The sequence below is a fragment of the Malania oleifera genome, chromosome 3, assembly GCF_029873635.1.
Source record: "Malania oleifera isolate guangnan ecotype guangnan chromosome 3, ASM2987363v1, whole genome shotgun sequence".
Classification (NCBI taxonomy): Eukaryota; Viridiplantae; Streptophyta; class Magnoliopsida; order Santalales; family Ximeniaceae; genus Malania; species Malania oleifera.
Window position 1 is genome coordinate 18927764 of NC_080419.1, and position 26242 is coordinate 18954005.

Consider the following 26242-nt stretch of genomic DNA (forward strand, 5'->3'; position numbering starts at 1 on the left):
CGATTGCAGTTACGTAATAATAATATTATTTCAGTTTTTAATTATTAAAGTTACACAAAATGAATACTATTTTGAACTTAATTTTTTCGTACGTGAAGTTGATAAAACCTAATTAAAGTATTATCATAATTGTAGTTTTTAACTTTTTCATACCTCGAGCACTTCCCCTACAATATTTTAAATTTTTTTCTTTTTATGCGAAATTGTGTAAAATCAAAATTATATTTTAGGGTTAATTACTTTTTTTTTTATTTTTAAAAATTACATAAAATGAAGATTATGTTTTGACTAAATTTTTTTCTTTTTATACAATATTTAATATGTCCAATCATTGCATAAAAAGTTGCATTTGCTAAAATTTTTGGGGTGAGACAATTACTCAATTGAATTGGAGATGATGACGTGGCAGGTTGTTGTGAGTTGTGACTGCCTAAAATATTTTTCGCGGAGGAGACTTTATCATTTGTCGCTGCGCGCAATTCGACGAGAATCAGAGAGAAAAATCGAAGCACAATTTTCTTTGCTCGGGAAAATTTATCCTCTCCCACTTTCTCCTCCAGCTCCAAGTCGATCCACCTTCCTCATGATTAGGTTTTCTCCACGAACGTTCCTCTATTTCCTGTCGATCTCGTTGATTCTCCTTGGATCTTCGAGCTCCTATGTGGACTCGTCGAACATCGTGTCCGCCGCCAAAGTTAAGCAGATTTCATGGAAACCCAGGTCTTCTTTTCAATTCATTGCTTTAAAGCCCTATAGTCACGTTTGATTGCTGAGAAAATGTAAATGTAAGAGAAGATAAATTTGAGTTCTGCAACAGAAGACTATTTCGCTGCTGGGGCTAATGTTGTTGAAATTACAGGAAGAATAATTCTGTTGAGGTTGTTAAACATGAGTTGTAATATTCAGTTAAGGTTGTTATTTGTCCACGGTTTTATTGATTATATTGCCGGTTATGCTTCTATCTGAAACCATTGACAGTTTAGTCTAAAACTATCAACAGTTTCCAATCTGTTGAGGTTATTAATTTTGTTAGTTAGTTATTAGTTTGTTCGTCAGTTATCAATTTATTTGTATAAATAAGAGGTCTGATTTATGTATGAAAATGCAAGAATATACTGAATGTAAGAATAAAATGGGAAAAATGCTGCAGTACTGAAAATGCTTCATGACATGTTACAATGTCGTTTTAAAATGTTATTTGCCTCTACTAGATTGGTGTGTATTGAGTCTGCAAATATGTTTTTAGAATATAATGAAGCCCAGATTATGATATGATATCAGTTTGTGTTATACACAAACGAGAACTAACCACAAACACCCTTAGAGTAATCTGAACAAATTTTCTGGAATTCTATTTCTACAGATAATAGAATCCAGATTTGAAAAAAATATAATTTGAGGAAGTTTTATGTAAGGAAGAGAAGGAGAGAATGATGAATTTTCTTGTGTATTTCGTGGAGTTAACTCTTTCTTTATATAGAAAAAATCATGCCTTTTTTGAAAGGTTGCATATGTTCTGAAAGGTTGCATTCATTTTGAAAGATCGCAAATTCGACCTGGTCGCACCTAGTGTCGACTTGGTCGAGCCCTTGGTCAAGACTTTGGGGATTTCATGTTCAGTTCTTGGTATCGTCGACCAAGTCACACCTGGTCTCCTGGTCACACCACTTGGTCGCGCCACTTAATATTAAATAATATAAGATTAATTTTTAACCATCCGATCATGATTAACGGTCACGGTCTCGCAACGATGCAAACATGCAAAGTGCTAAGTTCTTGTGCGCCAACTAAAAACGCAACTAGTGCCCTATAGCACACGCCGCACGCATGCGCTTGTGCGTGTGCGTGTGCGGACAGTGCTTGCACTAGAGTACACACTAGCACTTTCTCTTAACTAATTTTAAGAGATTATTTTACCTTGTCATTTATTAATGACCGTTCCTTTTCTACTTTTTCCATTGTGGGATAAACTCACATAACATTAAATGCTTTAGAAAATTCATCAAATGAAGACTTTGAAAAACCCCATAAAATCATATATTTTAGAAAATATTTCAACATTCCCCCACCATTTTCAAAATATAGATGAAAAACAATTTATTCAGATAAGAGATAATTTATGTATAAATGAAGGTGTTTTTAGAACTTGAGCCTTCACTTAGTGAATACATATCAAAGTTAATTAGGATTACATAGTAGACGAACTTTGAACTAGTAATCCTCTTTTGATTAACCGGATACATATCACACACAAATTATCAGATTTTTGGGTGTTATCAAAAGCCGATGCGTGGATTGGCCTTGCGTCTATATCCCAATTTGATGAGTGCTCTAGAGATAAATCCATTTCTCATAGGAAGCGGCACCACTTCTGACACTCATATAGGTAGGTTTATCAAAGGTACCCTTGTAACTATAGTACCTCACAGAACCTCAACCTTCTAATTTTTCACATTACAGGCGCAAAGCACTGTTTACCTTGGGATGGATTATGTGATACACATATACATTTTAGTGCTTTCAGTCACTACATATGATTTACTTTGCTCATTGAACTCAAGAGCTTGAAATTTTCGAGTGTTGAGTCAAGTTTCCATCATTGGTGACTGTGGGTTATGGATTTAAGTCCCATCCCCTTTGATATCTTCTAGACCATATCTCTTGCAAGTCCTTTTGTTAATGGATCAGCCAAATTTTGGCTTGATCTCAAAAAATCTATGGTAATTACCCGATCAGTAATTAACTGTCTCACATAGCTATGTCTTAGGCCAATATGTCTGGATTTACCATTATATATTACTATATGCCCGTGACAAAGTTGCCTCACTGTCACAATGCAAAGATATAGGTGGCATAGGCTTTGGCTAAATTGGAATTTCTAGTAGCAAATTCCTAAGCCATTATGTCTCTTTGTTACAAAAAGCTAAAGCCACAAATTCTATTGCCATAGTGGAATCTGTTATAAGACTTTGCTTCTTTGAACCCTAGGAGATAGCTCCTCCACCAAGGGTGAATATCCACCCACTAGTCGATGTATGATTATTACGATCAGTGATCTAGCTAGCATCTGTGAATCCTTCTAAAATAGTAGTATATCCTTCATAATGTATGCCATAATCCATAGTATTTTTCAAATACTTTAACACTCTATATATAGCATGCCTATGAATATCACTAGGATTACTAGTATATCTACTAAGTTTACCTACAACAAATGCAATATCAGGTCTAGTAGAAGTCATAACATACATCAAGCAACCAATAACTCTAGCATATTCTAACTGATTTACTGCTCTACTAGTGTTAGGATATAATTTCAAATTTGCATCAAAAGGTGTGCTAACAGGTTTGTAGTCATAGTGATTAAACTTTTTGAGTATTTTTTCAATATAGTGTGATTGGGTGAGAATCAATTTATCATTGTTTCTAATTATTCTTTTACCCAGAATTACATCTGCATTACCCATATCTTTCATATCAAAATTAGATGACAACAGTTTCTTAGCACTTTCAATATTAGTATAAAAAATTAACATATCATCAACATATAAGCAAATAATTATACCTTTATTTCTATTGAACTTACTATATACACATTTATCAGATTCATGTATTCTAAAGCCATTAGAAAGAATAACTTGGTCAACTTTTTCATGCCACTATTTTGTGGCTTGTTTAAGTCCATAAAGAGACTTAAATCAACTTTACATACTTTAGATTCATTTCTAGGCATAATAAAGCCTTTAGGCTGTTCCATGGAAATTTCTTCATCCAATTCTCCATTCAAGAATGCAGTTTTTACATCCATTTGATGGATTTCGAACTTGTAGATGGAAGCTAAGGCAAGCAATACTCTTATAGTTGCATAATCCTTTTGTGTAAAGCCTTTACCTACTAACCTTGCTTTGAAATTGTCAATTGTTCCATCTACCTTCATTTTCTTTTTGAAGATCTATTTACAACCTATTGGTTTTGAATCAGGAGGTAAATCAGCCAATTTTTAGGTTTTAGTACCCATGATAGAATCCATTTCATCATTTATAGCTTCTTTCCAAAATGCAGAATTTTGAGACTTCATTGCCTCTTCATTAGAGGATCTGTTTCCACACTTGGTGAAATTATAGTTTGTCTAGAGTGTAATTCTCTAGTACCTTCTACTAGGTAGATTATGAAGTCTGGTCCAAAAGACGTTGTTGTTCTCCTCCTCTTACTCCTCCTAGATTCACTAGGTTCAGAAGATTCACCACTATTACAATGTGGTTTCAAAGTCTCCACTGATTTATTTTGATCACTAACCTTTTGTATGGAAGTGAACTTATTTTCAAAGAATTCTGCATCTCTGGATTCTATTACTGAATTAACTCCTATAGAATCATTTGGTTCAATTACCAAGAATCTATAAGCTTTGCTATGTTCAGCATAGCTAAGGAATACATATTCTATTCCTTGCTCACCTAATTTCCTGATCTTAAGTTCAGGAAGCCTTACAATTGCTTTATAGCCCCAAATCTTAAGATATTTTAAATTAGGCTTTCTTTTCTTCCATAACTCATATGGAGAAGTCTTAGTCCTATTAAAAGGAACTCTGTTTAATATATGACAGGCAGTTAGTAAGGCTTCACCCCAATAACCATTACTTAGTCTTGAATTTGACATCATGGTCTTGACCATTTCAACCAATGTTTGGTTTTCCCTTTCTGTCACTCCATTTTGTTGTGAAGTATATGTTGCAGAAATTTCATGTATCACACCTATTGATTCACGATAGGCGGGGAAGTGATATTCACCTCCTCTATTCGATCTAAGACACTTTATCTTAGTGTCACATTGTTTTTTAACTTCTGCCTTATAGACCTTAAACTTATCAATTATTTCATCTTTAGTATGCATAAGATAAACATAACAGAAGCTAGAAAAATCATCTATAAATGTTACAAAATATTTTTTGCCTCCTATGGTAGGTGTATCATGCAAATCACATACATCACTATGCACTAATTGAAGTAAAGAAGAAATTCTAGCAGTTTTATTAGGAAAATGTTCTCTAGTTATTTTGGTTTTAATACATACACTGCACTTATCATCCATGTCATTTACTTATCTAGGAATTAATTCCATATTAGCCATATCATGCAATTTTGTAGTATTAATATGTCCTAAACTATTATGCCATAAAGAAAGTGAATCAACCATATAAACATAAACATGCACTTTATTAATATTAAGTTTAAACATACCCCCATACATATAGCCTTTTCCCACAAAGACTCCACCCTTGGAGAGTACAAATTTGTCAGATTCAAACACTAACTTAAAGCCAAACTTATTAAGTAGGCTTCCAGAAACAAGATTCTTTCTAATTTCTGGTACATGGTATACATCAGTGAGGGTCAAACTTTTTCTAGAAGTAAATTTAAGACTGACATCTCCTTTGCTTTTGACTACAGCAGTGGACGAATTTCCCATGTAGAGAACACTGCCATCTTTCGCCAGTTCATACTTTGAGAATGAACTTGTCTTTGCAAAAATGTCTTGTTGGACTTGAGTCAATCCACCATGCACAGTCATCTTCAACAACATTGATTTCAGAAATCATTGCCACAAACTTGTTAGAGTTTGTTTCATCTTGCTTTTTCTTGAGAAGACGACTGTCACTTTTGTAGTGTCTAGGTTTTCCACAATGAAAGCATGAACATTTCTTCTTCTTATTGCGATTCTTGACAGAATTGTACTTCCTCTTCAAATTCCCTTTCTTAGGATGTTGGGGTTGTTTAGAACTGCTCCTTCTTCCATCATATGCACTTTGGAAGTATGCTCTTTTGCACCTTTTTGGTTCTTCCTGAACACTTCCTCAACTTGGAAAAGTTGGCCCAATTGTTCAAGAGACATATCATCCTTCTTGTGCTTCAAAGATTTTTTAACATCTTTCCAAGATGGTGGTAGCTTATCAATAATAGATGAAACAGAAATGTATTCATCCATTTTCATATTATGCTGATTAAACTGGTTAAGGATATGTATAATCTCATGAAACTGCTCTAAGACAGACCTATTATCAACCATGGTATAATTGAAAAATTTTCCAGTTAGAAATTTCTTACTAGTTGCATCATTTGTGAGATACTTAGCTTCAAGCACATCCCACAACTCTTTTGGAGTAGCCATATTCTGATAGAGATTGAATAGATTATCTGACATTGAATTGCAAATGTGGCCTTTGCAAATATAATCATCTCGTTCCCATTTTAGTCTTGCACGTCCTTCCACCAAAGTCTCATCCTTGTTCACAATAGGTTTGGGGGTGGTCAGAACATACACCACTTTGAAACCCGCAAGAAGAAAGTGCATCATTTTCTGCTAGCGCCTGAAATTGCTTCCATTGAACCGTTCAGGTTTAACAAAATCCACAGCAAATTCCCTTAAGGTTGAAAAACCAGCCATAGCAAAATAATGTTTAAAGATTGTAAGAATAAAATCGGAAAAATGCTGTAGTACTGAAAATGCTTCAAGGCACGTTTCAATGTCGTTTTCCTTAAAACATTATTTGCCCCCACTAGATTGGTGTGTATTGAGTCAGCAAATACATTTTTAGGATATAATGAAGCCCAAATTATGATATGATATCAGTTTGCGTTATACACAAACGAAAACTGATCACAAACACCCTTAAAGTAATTTGAACAAATTTTTTGGAATTCTATTTTTGTAGATAATAGAATCCAAATTTGAAAAAGATATAATTTAAGGAAGTTTTATTTAAGGAAGAGAAGGAGAGAATGATGAATTTTCTTGTGTATTTCGTGGAGTTAACTCTGTCTTTATCTAGAAAAAATCATGCTTTTTTCGAAAGGTTGCATGTGTTTTGAAAGGTTGCATCCGTTCTGAAAAGTTGGAGATTCGACCTGGTTGCACCCAGTGTCAACCTGGTCGTGACCCTCAGGATTTCATGTTTAGTCGATGGTATCATTGACCAGGTCGTACTTGGTCTCCTAGTCGCAACACTTAATCTTAAAAAATATAAGATTAATTTTTAACCATCCGATCATGATTAACGGTCACGATCTCGCAATGATGCAAAGTTCTAAGTGCTTGTGCGCCAACTAAAAGCGCCCCTAACAACTTATAGCCCACGCCGTGCGCGCACGCGTGTGCGGACGGTGCGAACTAGAGTACACACTAACACTTTCTCTTAACCCATTTTAAGAGATTATTTCACCTTGTCGTTTATTAATGACCTTTCTTTTTCCACTTTTTCCAATATGGGACAAACCCACATAACATTAAATGCTTTAGAAAATTCATCAAAGGAAGACTTTGAAAAACACCATAAAATCGTATATTTTAGAAACTATTTCAACACTAGATACAATTTCTATTTTTCCAATATTGAGAGTAATGCAGGGATGAAGGTTGAAGATAAGGAAATAACAAAATTCCAAGAATTGGAAAAATTAAAGTTGTATTCAGTATATTCTTGCATTTTTGTACATGAATCATACCTCTTATTTGTACAAATAAATTGATAACTGATGAACAAACTAATAACGAACTAACAAAATTAACAACCTCAACAGATTGGAAACCGTCAACGGTTTCAGACAGAAGCATAACTGTTGATATAACCAATAAAACCGTCGACGGTTAACAACCTTAACAGAATATTACAGCTCATGTTTAACAACCTCAACAGAATTATTCTTCCTATAATTTCAACATCCCTCCGCAAGATGGAGAGTAAATGTTGATGACTCCCATCTTAAATAACAGTCAATTAAAGGTAGAAGAATGAAGTGGTTTAGTAAGCAAGTTCGCCAATTGAGCAGATGAAAAAACATGCGCAGTTACGACTTGCCCATCCGAAATCTTATCCTGAACAACATAGCAGTCTAGTTCAATATGCTTCGTGTGTTCGTGAAGCACGGGGTTCGCAGCGATATGTAAGGCTGCCAAGTTGTCACAATACAAGGTCGCAGGCTTCGAGATGATGATGCGTAAGTCATGAAGTAAGTATCGAAGCCATGTAAGCTCACAAACCACCGCAGTCATCGCTCTATATTCAGACTCGGCCGATGACCTTGATATAATGTTTTGCTTCTTGGATTTCCAAGAGATAAGGGAGTTGCCTATGAACACACAAAATCCAGTGGTTGAACGTCGCGTGTCTGGGCAATTTGCCCAGTTTGCATTCGAGCAAGCCACGAGCTCCAACTGTGAATTGGCAGGAAAAAATATGCCTCGGCCTGGGGTACCTTTGACATATTTGAGAACTTTGATATTGGCATCATAGTGAGGAACCCTTGGGCTTTCCATGAATTGAGCAAGTAAATGAACACTGTAACTTAAATCTGGTCGTGTGTTGGTAAGATAAAGGAGCTTACCAATCAATTTTTGGTACGAGGTAGGGTCATGAAAAATTTCACCTTCATCCTTTTGCAGTTTGATATTGGATTCCACAGGCAAAGGAGAGGGTTTAGATGCTAGTAACCCTGTCTCAGAAAGTATATCCAGTGCGTACTTGCGTTGGCAAAGTTGAATTCCTGCCTTTGAGCATCCTACTTCCATGCCAAGGAAGTATTTGAGTGAGCCGAGAGTTTTGATTTTGAATTTTGTTTCTAGAAATTGCTTGATTGCAGTATTGGAAGCCACATCCGAACTCATCAAAATTATGACATTGACATATACAAGCGGGGCGATGAAGGATGCGGCCGTGCACTTGGTGAATAAACTGTAATCCGCTTTGGATTGCACGAAGCCAAATTCAGCTAAGGATGAGGAGAGTTTGGTGTTCCATTGGCAAGAAGCTTTCCGTAAGCCATAAAGGATTTTTTGTAGGCGACAAACCTTGTTGCTTTTTGTTGAAGGATGACCAGGAGGGGGCTTCATGTAAAGTTCTTCGTCGAGATCTCCATATAAGAATGCGTTATTGACGTCCAGTTGTTGGAGATCCCACCCTTTGATGGCTGCCAGGGCAAGAAGGCATCGAATGGAAGCCAACTGGTGAGAAGGTGTCATGAAAATCAATTCCTTCAGCTAGGTAAATCCCTTTACAACCAAGTGAGCCTTAGCTTGTTCAATCGTCCATCAACTTTGAATTTGTATTTATAAATCCATTTGCAATCAATCAGCTTCCTGTCAGGAAGAAAATAAAAAATGGACCATGTTTCATTAAGCTCAATTGCAGTGAGCTCTTTCTCCATTGCCTTACGCCAAATTGGTTCTTTGATGGCTTGGGAGTATGAGGTTGGCTCAGTATGTAGAGATATGGAGGTGGTGAAGGCTTTGAAGGTTGATGAGAGTGAGTCATAAGAGATGATAGAAGAGAGAGGGAAGGAGATTTTCGAACTTGTGATGGAGGAGGAAGCAAGAGCTTGCTGCTTGGATGTTGACTGGGAGGGGATAGGTGTTGTGACTTGTGACAATGAAAATCATGGAGGTATGCAAGAGTTTTCCTTGTTTGAGTTAATTGACGTGGAAGATGTGGTGGAGAGATATGAGGAGAGGCGGGAATGTATTCGCTGCTTGTTTGGTCAGGCGGTGTCGTGTCAAGGGAAATATGATCAAAAGAAGGGGAACTGATGGCGATGAGAAGGGATTGGGGGGGGGGGGTAGAATGCCCGGGATGTGTTTATGATGGGAAGCTATTAGAGAAGTTTTTGTGGGATGAAAAAGGAAAGGGAGGGAAGGAATACGAGGGGTGTGTGGTTTGTTTTAAGGGAAAAAAATCTTCATGAAACATGACATCTCGTGATGTGAAGATTTGGTTGGTATTGAGGTCTAGCAATATATAGTTCTTGACATCGTATGGATAGCCAAGAAATAAGCATTTCCGAGCTTGGGGTTCGGATTTGGTGCGAGCAATGGCTAAGTGTGGAAGCAAAACATAAACACCCGAATACGATGGAAGTAGGAAGGCTTAGTGTGATATAGGAGTTCAAAAGAATTAAGGTTTGGGTGGGTGTTCTATTGATTAAATAAACGTAAGTGGTGATAAAATCAGCCCAATATTGCATAGGAAGACCTGACTGAAATTTTAAGGCTGTTGCGACATTTAATATATGCAGATGTTTGCGCTTGGCTAAGGCATTTTGTTGAGGTGTTGCAACACATGTAAGTTGGTGCAAAACACCTTTGGATTGATAGAATAGTGGCATGTTGAACTTGGCTCCATTGTCAGATCGAATTGTTTTGATTTGAGTTTCAAATTGATTTTCAACAAGTGAGAAAAATTCTAAAGTGAAGTTCTTGCTTCAGATTTTGCTTTCAGTAAATAGATCCAAGTGCATCGAGTAAATTGGTCAACAATGGTAAGAAAGTATTTAGCGCTATCGTATGCTTGAGTTGGGTTAGGGCTCAAATGTCAACAGAGATAATATCAGATGGGTTAGTTATGTTGGTCTTTGATTGGAGAAAGGGTAATTTGTGTTGTTTGGAAAGAGGGCTAATATCATAAGGAACTTTGGAAGTAGTCAAAGGCATAAAATTATCTTTATTAATAGCATTCAATACGTGTTGGGTCATGGAACTATGTCCAAGATGATAGTGCCATAGAGTAAAGTCATCAAGCTTGGTTACATTTGTAGTGTTAACAGAAATGGAAGGAAACAATATAAGAAAAAAAGAATGCAAGGAAGTTGGGGTGGGTCTTGAACGTTGGTGATGATACAAGCCATTAAGCATCTTTCCCAGTGCAGTCGTCTTCCAAGATGAAAGGTCCTGTATATAACATGAATTTGAGAAAAAAATTAGACAACTGTTGGAATGAGTTGTCAATGATTTTGCAGAAATGAGATTAAATGAAAATTCAAGGACACAGAGTACATTTCTGAGAACCAAATGCTCTAAAAGATGGACATCATCAATGTGGGTGGCTGCCGTTGTGGTTCCATTAGGGAGTTTGATCACGTGAGAAACGGGAGTGACATGATGCGTGTTTGGGGCTACAGATCATGTGATCTGTAGAACTCGTGTCGATAATCCATGATGTGGTGGATTTGGTGATATTACTCTGTGTGTGTGTGTGGAATTACAAAACATAATACCAGACATGGGAGTGATGCTAGAATCAGAGATGCTAGCTTGCACGTGGTTGACAGCGGGTGTAGTGGCGGAACTTTGAGAAAGATTGAGTAAGGCAAGGAGGTGGCTGTACTGCTCCCGAGTAATAGGTGAGCCATGGTTGATTTGTTCTTGCTCAAGAGAAGATTGATTAGAAGAGGATCTAAATTTAAAGTTGTTCTTGTGTCCAGGAGGGAAGCCATTGAGTTTGTAACACTTCTCTTTAGTATGTCCAGGTATGCGACAGTGGGAGTACACTGGGAGATTGGGATTGGCTTTGAAGCAACGCTCCAAAGTGTGACTAGAGGTGTTGCAGTGGGAGCAATACAAGCGATCCTTGTGGGAAGAGGGTTGGTTGCGGTGATCTGGTGCCCATGTGGCCATTGCGATAGGTGCAGGTACAGAACGAAGTTGTCTGCGCCTTTCTTCTTGTTGAACCAAAGATAAGATGCGATTCAACGCAGGGAGAGGGTCATATAGTCGAATTTGGGCACGAACAGAGTCATACGAATCATTGAGTCCCATACTCCCATTAGGAACTGCATCACTTTGCTGCGATGTGTGTAATCTATCAATGTATTTACTGAGCCACAAGTGCATAGGGGTATGGGCTCATAGATTTCGAGTTCATCCCAAAAACTTTTGAGTTTGTTGTAATATTGGCTTACGGAATCAGCATCTTGGATCAACGAAGAAATGGATTTGGTGAGTTGGAAAATGCGAGGAGCATTTTGGATAGAATACCTTTCATGAAGGTCATTCCAAACATTTGCAGTGGTATCAACATGTGCGATGCATGATCTATTTTCAAGGCCAACCGAGTGTTGGATCGAAGCGACTATCATATCATTACAGCGCTCCCAAGGAGCAGCGAGAGGATCAAAATCATTAGTTGGTTTTGGAATTGTACCGTCAAGAAAGCCAAGCTTGTTCTTGATGTTCAGTGCACGCCGCATGGTTCTTGCCCAGGTCACATAATTCTCTGTGGTTAAAAGATCGGGAACCAGTGGAGATGAGGCTCCTTCACCAGGTTGGATGAAGTAAGGGCTAGCTGGATGATGGGGGTTGGTCTCAGGATTGGATTTCATGTTTGAATCAATGGTGGATGAATTTTGGGTCATAGCTTTGATACCATATTGAGAGTAATGCAGAGACAAAGGTTGAAGATGAAGGAAATTACATAATTCCAAGAATTGGAAAAATAGAAATTGTATTCAGTATATTCTTGCATTTTGGTACATGAATTAGATCTCTTATTTATACAAAAAAATTGATAACTGATGAACTAACTACTAACTAACTAACAAAATTAACAACCTCAACAGATTGGAAAACGTCGACGGTTTTAGACCAAACTGTCGACGGTTTCAGACAGAAGCATAACTGTCGATATAACCAATAAAATCGTCGACGGTTAACAACCTTAACAGAATATTACAGCTCATGTTTAACAACCTCAACAGAATTATTCTTCCTGTAATTTCAACAAATGTCACTGATTGGTTTCGCTGTGATAAGTTTGGCATTCCCAAAAAAAGAGCACCTTCTCTCTCTCTCTCTCTCTCTCTCTCTCTCTACCTGCGGTTTTCTCAGCAACCAACAAGTGGTTGGTGAATGGTGGTTTGGTTTTGTGACTATGAATTTGGTAATTGGCAGGGCGTTCGTATATGAAGGTTTTCTCACGGATAAAGAATGCAATCATTTGATTTCTATTGTGAGTAGAATTTGAATGTTTCCTCAATATGATTTAGAAAAATGTCGGTCAATTTAAATGTATATTCGTTGCAATTGTCAATTTGGCTTATTTTTGAGAGGATGTAACAGGCCAAATCGGAACTGAAGAGATCTGCTGTTGCAGATAATTTGTCTGGGAAAAGCATGCTCAGCGAAGTTCGAACTAGCTCTGGAATGTTCATCAACAAAGGGAAGGTTGGTTCTTTTTATTTCTTGATCAGTTTTTGTTTTTATTTTATTATTATTATAAATAATGGAGGTTCACCGTCCGTAAATTGACCAGCTGCTAATGAAAATGTTTTGGTAATTCCATGCATGTAATCTCAAATCATCAGCATGAGAGTATGAAAATGCCCGATTAAAATCAATATAGACATGCACCATCAAATGCATTGGTGCAAATTTTCATCTTTGGTTTTGTGTGTGCATGGAGAGTAAATACCAGTTCCATCTCTGGTTGCAGCTTCCTGGGAAATCATAGTATCCCAAGTATGAGGGTTAGGAACTTTTTTGGGAAACTTTGTAGTGTTTGGCCTGTCACATTAGTTTGAGAGTAAGGAGGGAATCACCCTTCTCTGTCTTTGATTGACTTGTTAAGCTAGTATGCTAAAACTAGTGTGCCATCTTAGGCAGCTTGCTAACTAGGCCCATACTAACCTAATCATATTGGTGCAATGGCTCAAACAGTGAATGTAGCGACCATTTTACAAGGGCTTTAATTTAGTACTCCACAATTGTGAAATATTTGACATCTAAATTTAATTTAGGTTTTGCAAAAATGACTATGTAGGTCTAAATTAATCCCAGCAGCTACCTCTGAGCTTATGCTCTGTCCTTTATTCCTACCAAAAGGTAAGTAATGGGACAAAATTTGAAGTTGCATCTACTGTAAAAATTATCCACACCTTAGCTTGGGGCATGGGACTGGTGATCCACTTTTTGCCATTATCATTACGCATTGATATTGAATTATTTGATAATTGGAAATAGTTTTGTCTCTCTATGGATATATCATCTTCACATGTTTGTTAAATCTAACTGTAATACCTAATGTATGGGACTCACACCATTGGCTTTAAGGAGGGCAAAAAGTATGCAGTCTTACCTCCATATTTTGGAGACTGTTTTTGTGATTCTCATACTTTTAGGTTTGGATATAATGTTTTAACGACTGAATCAAGGCTAACTAGGAAGTGTTCTAAAATTGAATTATTTTATAGTTGGAAATGGATCTCCTAGTATGCCTGCCATTTTTAATGTGGAATGGTTTTGAATTATTGGGAATTATTTTATCTGGACATGTGTAAAGACTGAAGTTCTAAGACAAACTAGTGACTATGTGAGATTTGAAGTCAATAAGGTAATGGGTGATTGAAGTACATAATTTGCAAGTAAGAATGCCTATGAAAAATTTTGGAGATGTAAAATTGTGGTGGCTTTTCCCAGGCAAATTTTATACGACAATTGAAGGCGAATGTTCATGAGTGAAACTAAAATATGAAGGTTTATGCATTCGTTATTTTCATGAGCTGAACACTTCACACATTGTGAAGGGCTGTGCGACATTAGTTATAGCACACTAAGTTAACTAGTCAGTCAAAAACATTGCGGTTTTACCACATACACAAATTCACAACCATCAAATACAAACTAAGTTGAACTAGTAAACAAGCATGTACGTAAACACGTGTCACAGGGTAAACTGTACAGCAACATAATTCATTATTCAAACCCCTATAGATAACGTGTGTTTAGTGGGAGAAGCAAGTAGACTAAATACGTTTACAATAGCTCGTCAATTTTACAATGATGGAAGAATATTTGCTTTCCCTAAAAGAGCTTCCTATGCTATTCTAGCTTTGGCATTAGCAAACATCAAATAGACCTAGGAGTTATACTCCCCCTTTTGATCGAGGCATTATTTTACTCAAAGAATGAAATCTACACTACTAATTAAATGATTGTTACCCATCCCATGAAGGCGAGACAAGTGGCCCTAAGCAGGCATAATGTCTGTCCTAAAAAAGCTTGGCTCGTGACAATTATGTATGATTCACCATTCTGCACAATTTTCCATATCTTGACTTTTCAAAAGATGAAAAATATGTGCATATCCCCTGCCCTTTTCTCTTTCCCATTTTTTGATGAGCGACTTGAACCAATTCTATTTTTTTAGCATTGTTTTGCATTTCAAAAGCCTAAAACAATTTGTTTTCTTCTTGGTTTATCATTCTTGGCACGTTGTTCTCTTGTTCTTTGGTCATTCCTACTTTAGCTCTTCTCCCACATTGTTTGTTTGACAGGATATCGCCATTTTTGGGCATCATGGATAGGACAAGGTCCACCTCAAGTTTTCTATTTGACATTTGACCATTCAAGTTATTGCTAACTTGGGTTATTACCTAAAATGTTTTCCATTTTGACTTGCCATTAGTGTTTAGCAATTACTCGATCATCTTCTCCTTAATTGATGCCATTAATTAAACATAATTAGCCATTATTGATTCTTTTCTCTGTATGCAGTATATATATGTGTGTGTGTATATATATATATATATATATATTATAGTTCTATACTTCTATTTAAGCAAACATACTGCATAATTGAAAACACTTAATTGCCTCTGAACTCTTTGGGGGCTAGGGCATGTAGTGTCCTAGGATTGGTTATTCGGTCACCACAAAGCTTCTACTTTAGGCAACGGCTGAAATCTACCCTAAGAACAGTCACTGGCATGCCTCTGTAATGATAAGTCTCAGTGTTTTTTATTTGTTTTGTTCTCTGCATCCATATTCATTGTTTATTCCAACAATCTTAGGGTAAAACCAATGGATGTTGCATGGGTAACGACTGAATCCTTTCATAACACAAGTTCAAAACATTTAATGGTGCAAACTTCAAATGGTGGCAAGAGAGGCATTATCCACCTTAGAATTCCTTGGGCTGCCCTTTTCCTTCACTGATCCTAGATCTAAAGAAATGTTAGGTAACTATTTTCAGATAACCAAAAAATTCCATCAACTATTTTAGAAGGTACAAGATATGGACGTTAAAGACAAAAAATAATTACAACATGCTGCCTTCAAATCCCTTTGAAGATCAGACCGTGACAACCTACCTAAAACCCCCAAGGAAAATGCTGGATAAGAAGCTAAAAAATAATTTCTTCCAAAGCAAAATTGGAGAAGTCTTTTGAACCTTGAACTTTCTTGCTTTCACCACAAGCCATAGAATCAACAAAATGGCATACACTATGGAAAGTCTATAAAGTCCTCTTTCAGACTCTTCCCTAAACACCAAAATCTCATCAATAAAAATCATGCATATTATGTGGGGCCACCTATTCCTTGCCAAAACATGAAAACTAAGGGTCTGCTTGCTATCGTTGCTATTTTCTGTTTTCTATTTTTGTTTCTCCACAGTGAAGAGACGTATTATAAAAATACGTTTGTTTATGTTGTTAATTTTCTATTTCTATTGCCAGTTTTCAGCTGTTTGCCGAAAAACTGAAAACTAGATTTTATGTTTTTCAGTTGTTTTAGCAACTTGTTGCCAGAAATTTTAAATATCCAGAAATGTTATCCTGGGATTAAATTATTCATTTTATACACTTTTAAATTAAAATCAAAATTAAATGATCTTTTGAATTTAAATATAATTAAAATAAAAATAAACATAAATTTCAAAAAATCCAATTACAAAATACTTCCATTGTTTTTCAATTGTCATCTTCAATAAAATTTTTATTGTAAAGTAAAATTTGAAAGTAGAACAATTGAGTAAAATAATTATAATAAATTTTATTTTTATTATAGTAATTTTTTAATGTGTATTATTTGTAATTTTATTATTTTAATCATATTTTTATAATATTATTTGATTTAAAGATGAAAATGAGCATTTTTTAATTAAAATTAAAATTTATATTAGTTTTATAAATGTTAACTAAACAGGTTGTTGGTTTCTAGTTTTTAGTTTCTATTTTTGGTTTTTGGTTTTTGTTTTTGGTTTTCGTTTCTCTAATTTTTGACAGTGATACCAAACTACCCCTAAGTATTCCAAAGATACCTTCCACCTGACAACAAAGAAAAAGATGAACATTAGTTTCGGTTAACTTCTGGCGCAAGATACAATCATTTGGGCTAAGAGCTGTATGGGATCTTCCTACAAGTAGCAAGCCATTTGTACTAATCCTGTTGAGAACAAGGGTCTAGACGAAAGCCCAAGTCTTGAAAGAAACTTTTGCTTTCCAAACATTCTTTATTCAAACCGAAAAGGCTAGGAATGGAAGATTTTATGAGATGACTAAAGAAAGACTTTGAAGAGAAAATCCGAAGAATCCCCTATTTAGAGCCTTGTATACCCCCTCAAAGTAGGAGGGAAGAATCCAATACACCCAATGAAGAGCTCCAATGAAGTCTTCCCCACCCAAACATCCTCCCAAAAACAAATTTGTTCCCACTAGTCACTTAAAAATGAGTAAGAAAAAAAAAAAAAAAAAAAAGAAAAAAGAAAAAAGAAAAAAGAGAACAAGCCACTTAGGAAAAAAAAAATAATAAAAAATTCCTGGGGCTTGCATGGGTAATGTTGCTATTTCCTTTGGTTATCCCACTTGTTTCAATGAATTCGATTTGTACACTTATAACCCGATGCCATAAGGAATTAGTCTCTAAAGGGAACCTCCATATCCGCCTTCTAATTGAAGAGATGTTTTTAGAAACCCATCATTACCAAGCCCTTGTGACCCTCTTATTTGAGTATATAACTCTGAGAATATGACAAAAAGGAACACAAACTTACTATTTTTTGCACAGTGTTGAATGTTTTTTTGACATTTACAGCTGCTGACACTAAGAAGCAAATGAAATGTAGGATTCATTGAAAGAAGTTCTAAAATCAAAATGTTGGATTATGGAACTGAGGAATTTGCTATGAGAATGATTTGCCCTTCTTGATGACCAGTGATAGGGATTTACAATCCAAAGCTAGCGAATATCTGACTGCTAGTGCTAGGGTACTTTACACATGAACATATCTCCCTTCCTGATGCCTTTATAACTTGATGTCTGACTGGAAAACTGCATGAGTCTTGGTAGAACCTGTAAATAGTAGCTGAAAACACAAGAGGGAATGTATAGCCTTAGCAAATGTTACTGTGCACATCATAACAGATCAGGGCTCTGAAGGCCTTGGGCAACCCTCTCAGGCTAACTTAGTAGAATCAATGCCTAAACATCCAAATGGGAACTGTAAACACAATATAACAAGAATAGGAGACTTTGTTTCAAACGCAAGACCCAAAACCCATCATGATGAAAAGGAGCCTTTTTGCATGTGAAAAACTGGGGTATGATGCTCCCCGGATTCAGATGATAGGAAGAGGAATGACAACCCTACCAATCTCAATGTAAATCTGATTTAAGCGGATATCATGGCTGTACCTATTTCTTAAATCCTCATGCTTGTGGACAAGGAGTGAGTGGTAGATTTTGGTGCTATGAGGCATACTTATTATGGAGATTGAAGTGTTTCACTTCCTACACACATAAAAGGAAATAGGAGAATTTGTATTCATGGGTGACTCTAGTCCCACTCTTGTTCTGGGAAATGATGAGGTTCTTCTCAAGCCTACGTCTAGAAAAATCTTCTTGTAGGCTGATGTCCGCTAGTGTTCCTGTTATTCAAGTGAACAGTTTGTTGGTGTCTCCTCGTGGGAAGGCTGAGTGAACGTCTCATTTGAGTGTGATAAGCTTGTAGACTTGTAGTGACTAAGAATATGTTTAGGGAAGGGGTATTGGAGTCAAATTCATTTCATTTTAAATGTTATGGAAATTATCTTTTTTCATCAGCAAAGAGAAATATGATTAAAAGAAGGCATAAAGGGAATGCCACCAAAGTACAAAGGAAACAACAAGAGCAACACAATCCTCACTGCCATGTGTCAAGGAAATCAAAGATTACAAAAGAGTCCCTCCCAGCCAGCCCACTATGCCAACTATAAATCATAGTTGTCCAAAGCCTGAATGGGTGAAACAGTTCATTCAAAGGCTCCCTGGTTCCTTTCACTCCACAACGCCCAAAAGAATAGCAAGGGAGATGAGGGGAAGGGACTTTCTTCCTTGTTTGATCAGATCCCTTTCCAAGCCCCCATAATTTTCCCTCTATTGTAGCTGCAGTGACCCCCCTCTGCTTGACCATGGAGATGGCCAAGTTCAATATTTTCCTGGTCCATGAGCAATGCAAAAGGATGTGCTCATCAATTCCACCTGGTCGAGGCACAAAAAAAATAAAAAGGGCAGCCCAGTGCACAAAGCTCCCGCATGTGTGGGGTCTGGGGAAGGGGCAGACCACAATGGGTCTATAGTATGCAGCCTTACCTGAGGTGCAACGGTAAGGTTGTCGCTGTGTGACCTAGAGGTTCAAGGCATGGCAACAGCCTCTTGCAAAAAAAAAAAAAAAAAAAATTAATTAATGAGAGGCAAGCCCTTTTCTTTTGAAGGTTGTTCATGGTAACGATCCTCCCAAGAGTTGCCCCCCCCCCCCCCCACACTAAAATTCTGGGGGAGGCAAGCCCTTTTCTTTTGAAGGTTGTTCATGGTAAGGATCCTCCCTAAAGTTGCCCCCCACGTGAAAATTCTGGGGGCTGCATTTTTCCACATTTGTTTCCAGGGGAAATTGTTGTTGCACACTTGCACTCAGTTCAGCAGCTAAGGTGTTCATAGGATGATCTGACTATGAAGTTTCCATCGTTGCTCAGATCCCATTTGCGCTCATTGGAAATGACCTGGCACTGGATTTTGTAAAGACTGCTGCAGAAATATGTTAGAATATCAAACTTCCAATCAAAAGAGTTCCTTATCATGGGAATATTCTAGACAATCCCCTGACTAGTAAACTCCAAGTGTTGGCTAATAGTGCTGGGCTGGGATTTGCCACATGAGATATTGTGCCAAAAGAACACATCCTCTCTGTTTCCCACATGAAAGTAAACGAGAGAGAAGAATTTTTCCAATCCTATAATACAGAGAGAAAAATGAAAGAAACTGATTGGGTTTCCTTTTCTGATTCATCTGTGCATAAATGTAATATGTACTGAAGCTAAATCGACTAAAAAAGCCTTTACATCAGTAGAAAGTGAAACTGAATTGTTGATTCTTATTCACTCAGATTTAGGTGAAGTAAAATAAACTATGTCTTAGGGTGTTCCCAGGTGACAAGGCTCCCTACTTTGCAAGAGTAGGGGGAGGGTCGTTACAGTATATGCAGCCTTACCCCTCGCTTTTATGTAGGGAGGCTTTTTTCTTTGGACCCGAACCCGTGCCCAACAGGTTACAAAGGAGCAACCTTACTGTTGGTCCAATGTCCGCCCTCGAAATAAACTGTTTCAAGGAGTAAAAAATACATATATTTTTTTAAAAGTTAAAACAGAAGATATATTAAGAGAGAGAGAGAGAGAGTACAAATATGCGGATGAGAAATCCTCAAAAAAGGAAAGCTAATACAGAGAAAAAAACAACCCAAAACAGAACTGCACAGCCTCCAAAAAACCAAACGAAAGCTGCCTGAGAGAGCCCCTTCTCAAACCCTTTTCATCATAGTTAATAGAGCACTGCAAATTGGTAACTTCCTGCATCCTGTTCCCTTCTTAGCCTTACTTTACCACCATCCAAGTGGACTTCATTCCCCTCCCGATTACCTAATTGCAAACCCATTTTATCTTGCAAATGTTGAAGGTGAGACCCAAGGGATAGCAAAATACCAGCCTCATTCTGCTCTATCTTGTTTCTTTCCTTGCCTATTCCATTGTACTCCAAAGCATAAACTCCCTCTAAAACATTCATTGGAGGTGGAGGCTTATGGGAGAACTCCCCCTATGAATCAGAAGAATCTGATCCAAGACTAAATTGTTCATGAACCTCATCTATAAAGTAATCCTCTATCAGAATCATTGTCCTGCTCACCCTCCTTGCCTTATACATCACTCCATTTTTTCTTCTCAGAAGGATTATCTTCATTACAATCTATCTTCAACCCATTTGAAGGATCCTTGATGTAAAAACTGCCATCACTATGCCTTTTCAAAAGGTTTACTTCCCTTTGCATCTGCACTTAATTGCTTCCAGCTGAGGATTTCCTTTTTCTCATCCAGTGAGTATAAACCTGTAGTATTTCTGGTTCCACACAATCTGAAAATTTGTTATCCCCTTGGTTCCCACTTTCCATTTCAATCTCCACCCTGATCAGCTGCATCATTAACCTCCATATGAACTTTGTGCAGCCCTGAATCCTTTGTCTGACATTCAACCTTTGTATGGAAAACTCATCAGTGTTAAAAACAGCCCCTCCCCTGCTCTCAGGTTACTAGACAGAAGCTTATGCCACTCACCTGTACTAACAATCCTCGCCAGTGAAGATTTACCACGAGTCTGTGTCTCCTCCACCTGCATGCTTTGCCCAAGATCAGATCCGCTCTAACCCTTCTTTTTGAAATACTCTGCAGCATGAGTCTTACCTACACTCCCGTTTTCTGAGATATATGTGGGCTAGGTGTAGTCACTCACACCCTCTTTACTTGTGCATTGGGCCCGTGAACTCCATCGGACAGTAACATGGGCCCACGAAGAGTAACCTTTCCTGTTCTTGCCAGACAAGTCCCCATGCAAGTTAGAGAACTTAGTCTGCACCTGAATACATTTATCACCTTCTACAGCTTGCAAATGGGTCAAATCCCTTAAAAGCTCATAGCTTCTTTCCCAACAATTTGGTCAGGTTGACTGTAACATAGGGATCCTTGATCCAACCCATTTGAAGCTTACTCCTCTCTTTTCTGCAGATGCTTCCCCAGTTCCCCTCATAAACTCTAGCATCCCCAAAACCTCCTGAACCACCTTCTGCTGCTGCTCCAATGCTCACCAATTGCAAACCTCCACAGTTCCTCCATTGGCATCCACCTTGCTGCCTCTGAACTACTGGAGATTACCTCCTTCCAGTCCCCACGATTGTGAGTACCTGAAATTCACAATCACCTGCAATGCCTGTGCGAACCTTCGTCATCCCTCCCCTTCCAGTCCTACAGGGATGAATGAATAATTCTTTCCGTTTGATCTGAAAGACTGAAACCCAATTGCAGAAAATTACCCATCTGGTTTTGATTTAAAAGCCACCAAGTATTGTGTTCTTCTGAATTTTCTTTAATGATTGACCTTCTCTAAGCTTGAAAAAAACGAAGGCACACACACACTTCCCATCTAGTAGCTGATAGAATAATCTTTTTTATCCACCGGCTGTGGTTCTGACACGTCTCTTAAGTCGAATGAAACCCACCAATCCTGATCTTTTCCAAATGTAGATAGAAAGCTTTTCTTTTGTTCTGCACCGATTCGTCGTGGATTTTAGGGCTGCAAACAAGCGAAGCTGCTCACATGCGGCTCGGAGTCTCGGCTCAATAAGGGCTCATTCGAGCTCGTTTATTATCTAAATGAGTGAGTTCCAAGCCCAATTTTTAGGTTCAATTTGTAAACGAGCCGAGCATGAGCATAGACGGGCTCAGTTTGTTTTGGCTCATGTGTGGCTCGGTAATGAGCTCAAATAGGCTCATTAAGGAGCTCGGTAAGGGGCGGATTAATTGGCTCATTAAATTAGCCCAATCCCAATAGTCCAATAATGGCCCAACCATACAAAGATAAAAGAGGAAGTCTCTGCCCATGAAACCGGCCCAAATTAATTCAGCTCAAATTATGAAACCTAGAAGGCTAGAAGATGAATGTCTTAACTTTTAATGTATCTCTCGTTTGAGCCCTACGCTCCAGCCCTCCTTTCCATTCCCGCAGCATCCTGCCTAGGGCTTCTACGCACTGCACACGTTGAAAGCAGCAGTGCAGCACGTGGCCAACGGCTTGGGCGCTTCTCCTTTTGGCCACCATGAAGGAGATCAGACTCTCTCTCTCTCTCTCTCTCTCTCTCTCTCTCTCTCGCATCTCAATCCGACCATCCATCATTCTCTAAGCATGCTTTCATTCTTGCACACACCCCTCATCTTCGATTTCATTCTTTGTTTGACAGGTCAGTCTCTATCCTTTTGTTCTGCAGTTTGCCCCTTCGCTTGAAGGAGATCGGCTACCACGAAGGAGATCGGACTCTCTCTCTTTCTCGTCTTCGATTTGAGAATGGCTTCTTGTTTTCTTGATGCGATTTGGTTTTTTGGGTTCATGGAATCTATGATCGTTTTCGGGAAGAATACCAGATGCCTTTAATCTCTGTCCAAGGAAGACGCTTGTCATCTCTAATCACCCTGTAAGTAATTATCTTGTTGGAAAGCTTGGCTGGTTTCATTTTACACATTTTTCTCCGTGAATGCACATTTGATTATTCTATGTTGCTGTTGTTCTTGGCTTCTGGAGGAGTTGTTGCCTCGAGCCTGAGCTCGGGCTTGAGCTCAAGCCTGTAAATGAGTTGAGCCCCAAGCTCGAGCATGACTTTCTAAGCTCGAATAGAGTTGAACCTAATCTTGAGCCTGAGCCAAGCCCCTACCCTTCTGAGCCGAGCCTGAGCTTGGTGAAGCTCGGCTCAACTCAGCTCTTTTCCAGCCCTAGTGGTTCTCTTCCATGCCTTGTTTTGTAAATATACATCAAATTGAACAGAAAAACCTAGAGAGAGCGGGTTCTAGAGAATCTTGCCTTATTTTAGTTTCTTTATTGATAAAATGGTTTGAGGAGGAAAAGATATTATATAACACGACTGATGATTATTTTAGATACACTATACATTCTAAGAAAAAAATGGGGCTGTTGAAAATTGAAGCATTCTTAGAACTAATAAAATGAGAAAAAATTAAGAGACCTTTGTAACCTTTTTGAGTGTGTTTCTAGGTTAAAAGTGAGTTTAGGGAAAAGTGGGACTGCACGTATTAATCTAGGAGGTGATATATCTTCCAAAATAGCTTCTTTAGTGGGGTGTGGTATCCTTGACTGGCCTTTGTCTTATTTAGGGGTTTTGTTGGGTGGTAATCCTAGGTCCGTGGGCTTTTAGGCTCCTATAGTAGAGGAGGTGTCTGAGTGTCTTGATGGGTGGAAGGGTGCTCTTTTTTCTTTAGGTGGTAGGGTAACTCTTATTCAGCCTTGTCTTTCTAGTATTTCTCTTTACTTTTTAACTCTTTTTAAAGTTCATGTTAGGATGGCTAGGACTATTGAGAGAATCATAAGAGAATTTCTTTGGTTTGGGGTGGGGGAGAAGAAAGATCATTTGGTTAGATGGGGGGCGGTGCCGCGGTGTGTAGGTTTAGAAAATAAGGGGTTTTGGGCCTTGGTTTTTGTGTCTAAAAACATTGCCTTAATGAGTAAATGGTTATGGAGGTTTCCTTCAGAGGAAAACTGACTTTGGCATAAAGTAATTAAAAGTAAATTTGACATACAAGGAATTGGATGGGGTGCTGTGTAGGTTTTAGATCTTGTTGTGCGAGTTCTTGCAGATTTATATCTCAGCTTTATCCACATCCTGATACCAAAATTGAGGTGGGTAATGGGATGAGTATTCAATTTTGGGAAGACCCTTGGCTGCAGGATTCAGCTCCTTTTGTGTTGTTTCCTTGCTTGTATCAGATTTCTTCATTACATAATGGATCTATTTCTTTCCTTTTGCTTTCTAATGCCGAGAATTTTTCATGGGTTTTCATTTTTGAAGATCTTTAAATAATGGGGAAGTGGAGGAGCTTGTGTCTTTGTTGAGTTTACTGCAGAGTCGCAGTCCTTCCAATAGGGAGGATGTGAGAAAGTGGGTGCTGGTGTCTTGAGGATAATTATCTTGCAATTCTTTCTTTGAGTTCTTGGCTCAAGAGCACGAGTCTTTTTCTTTCTTTCATTATTTGAAAGACCAAAATTCCTTTTAAAATTAAGGCTTTTATTTGGTTGGTTGTTCTTAGTTAACAATGTGTTGCAAAGTAGGAGGCCTTCTAAGGCATCATCTCCAAACATGTGTGTTCTTTGTTTTGGTAGTTTCTGAATCTGCCTCTCATTTTTTTTTTTTTTTTTGCTTAGAGAATTCGGAGCAAGTTATTTGGTTCCATGGGGAAAGTTGGGTTTTTCTAGAGTCTGTGGAGGATATGCTGGCTATTTGTTTTTCGGGGTCCGGAAGGAGCAAAGGCAAGGCTGCCTTATGGAGATGTGGTTGTGAGGTAATTGGATGGAAAGGAATAATCACATGTAAGGGGAAGAAGAATTTTTGGATTTTCGTTTGGGATAAGCATTTGGCTTCTTTATGGGCTGTTGCTGCTGGTTGTTTCAAGGGATTATGTATTGAAGATGTTCAGCGTGATTGGTATGCTGTTTTGTGTTGATTGTTTTGTTTTTCTACTTCAGTTTTTCTATTTTTTATTTTTTTTGTATTTTTTTTTGGAGGATTCTTATTCTCTTGTATTGTATATTCTTTCTCCATAACATACTTCTTCTTTTGCAATAAGAAAACAACTTTACTACTATTAATGCAGGCAATTGCATATATACCGCAAGTAAAAATGACAACAATGTGATTATTAGTCTATATGTAGATGACATTTTAATTTTTGGGAGAAGCATGGCAAAAATGGAAAAATCTAAGGACTTGTTTAGTTGTGGAAAGTGATTTTCATTTACCTTTTTCAATTTTCAAATGGATTACGAAAATGCACATTGTTTGTTAGTTTTCTAACTTTCGTAGAGGAAAGTTAGAAAATATATTTTTATTGTTTTTCAAGTTCTCCATATAAATGATAGAAAATTGGAAAACATGGTGGCATTTGTGTAATTTTTTTATAAAACTAGAATGGTAAATGAAAACTATTTTGACAACTAGACATGCCTTTAATGTTTTATAGCCTCAAAATTATGAGCAAATACAGGAAAGACTAATGTAATTTTGGGTTGAAAGATAATTAGAAGAACATGATGTACATTGTTAACAGAGATAATTTAGGATGTAAATAGCCTAGTTCAAATATTTTAATTTATATTTATATTGTATATAGCAGCTGTAAATAAATGCTGCAAATCTGGCAGCAGCATATTCCTGATAACCTGGCAGCATTTAGGTGCTGGCAGCATGTTCCTGAAAACCTGCCAGCATTTAGGTGCTGAAAACCTGCCTGAAAATATGGCAGCAACTATGTAAATCTCTTCTATATAATGAAAGCTAACCCTATGGAAAGGGCATTCAGACCAAAATCTATCAGAGCCCCTCTTCTGATTTCATCGTTCTCGGTTTCAGCAAGTTCTGTCTTGTTTTTCATGGGAGTCGGTCTTCTCTGTGGTGTCTGCGTTGGTGGTTTTGAGTTTTGTTGGGGGATGCGGGCGTTTTTTTTTTTGGTTGCGTACACTGTCCTTGGTTGCGGGCTACTCATCTCGGTGTTTCTCTTTTTTTTTTTTTTTTCGTGGTGGCTGGGCATCTTTGTTGCTGTCAGCAGTTTCTGTGGTGGTCAGCAGT

The 26242-nt window shown here is 37.7% G+C and overlaps 1 protein-coding gene across 1 annotated transcript in view; it reads left to right on the forward strand.

Moving 5' to 3' along the window:
• Positions 1–345: 345 nt before the first annotated feature.
• LOC131152122 (probable prolyl 4-hydroxylase 4) overlaps positions 346–26242 on the forward strand; it is a 35573-nt gene continuing 9676 nt past the window's right edge. The window contains exons 1-3 of the mRNA XM_058103779.1: positions 346–720; positions 12712–12769; positions 12880–12984. Coding sequence (XP_057959762.1) covers positions 395–720; positions 12712–12769; positions 12880–12984 — 489 coding nt within the window. The 5' untranslated portion in view covers positions 346–394. The remainder of the gene's footprint in view (positions 721–12711; positions 12770–12879; positions 12985–26242) is intronic.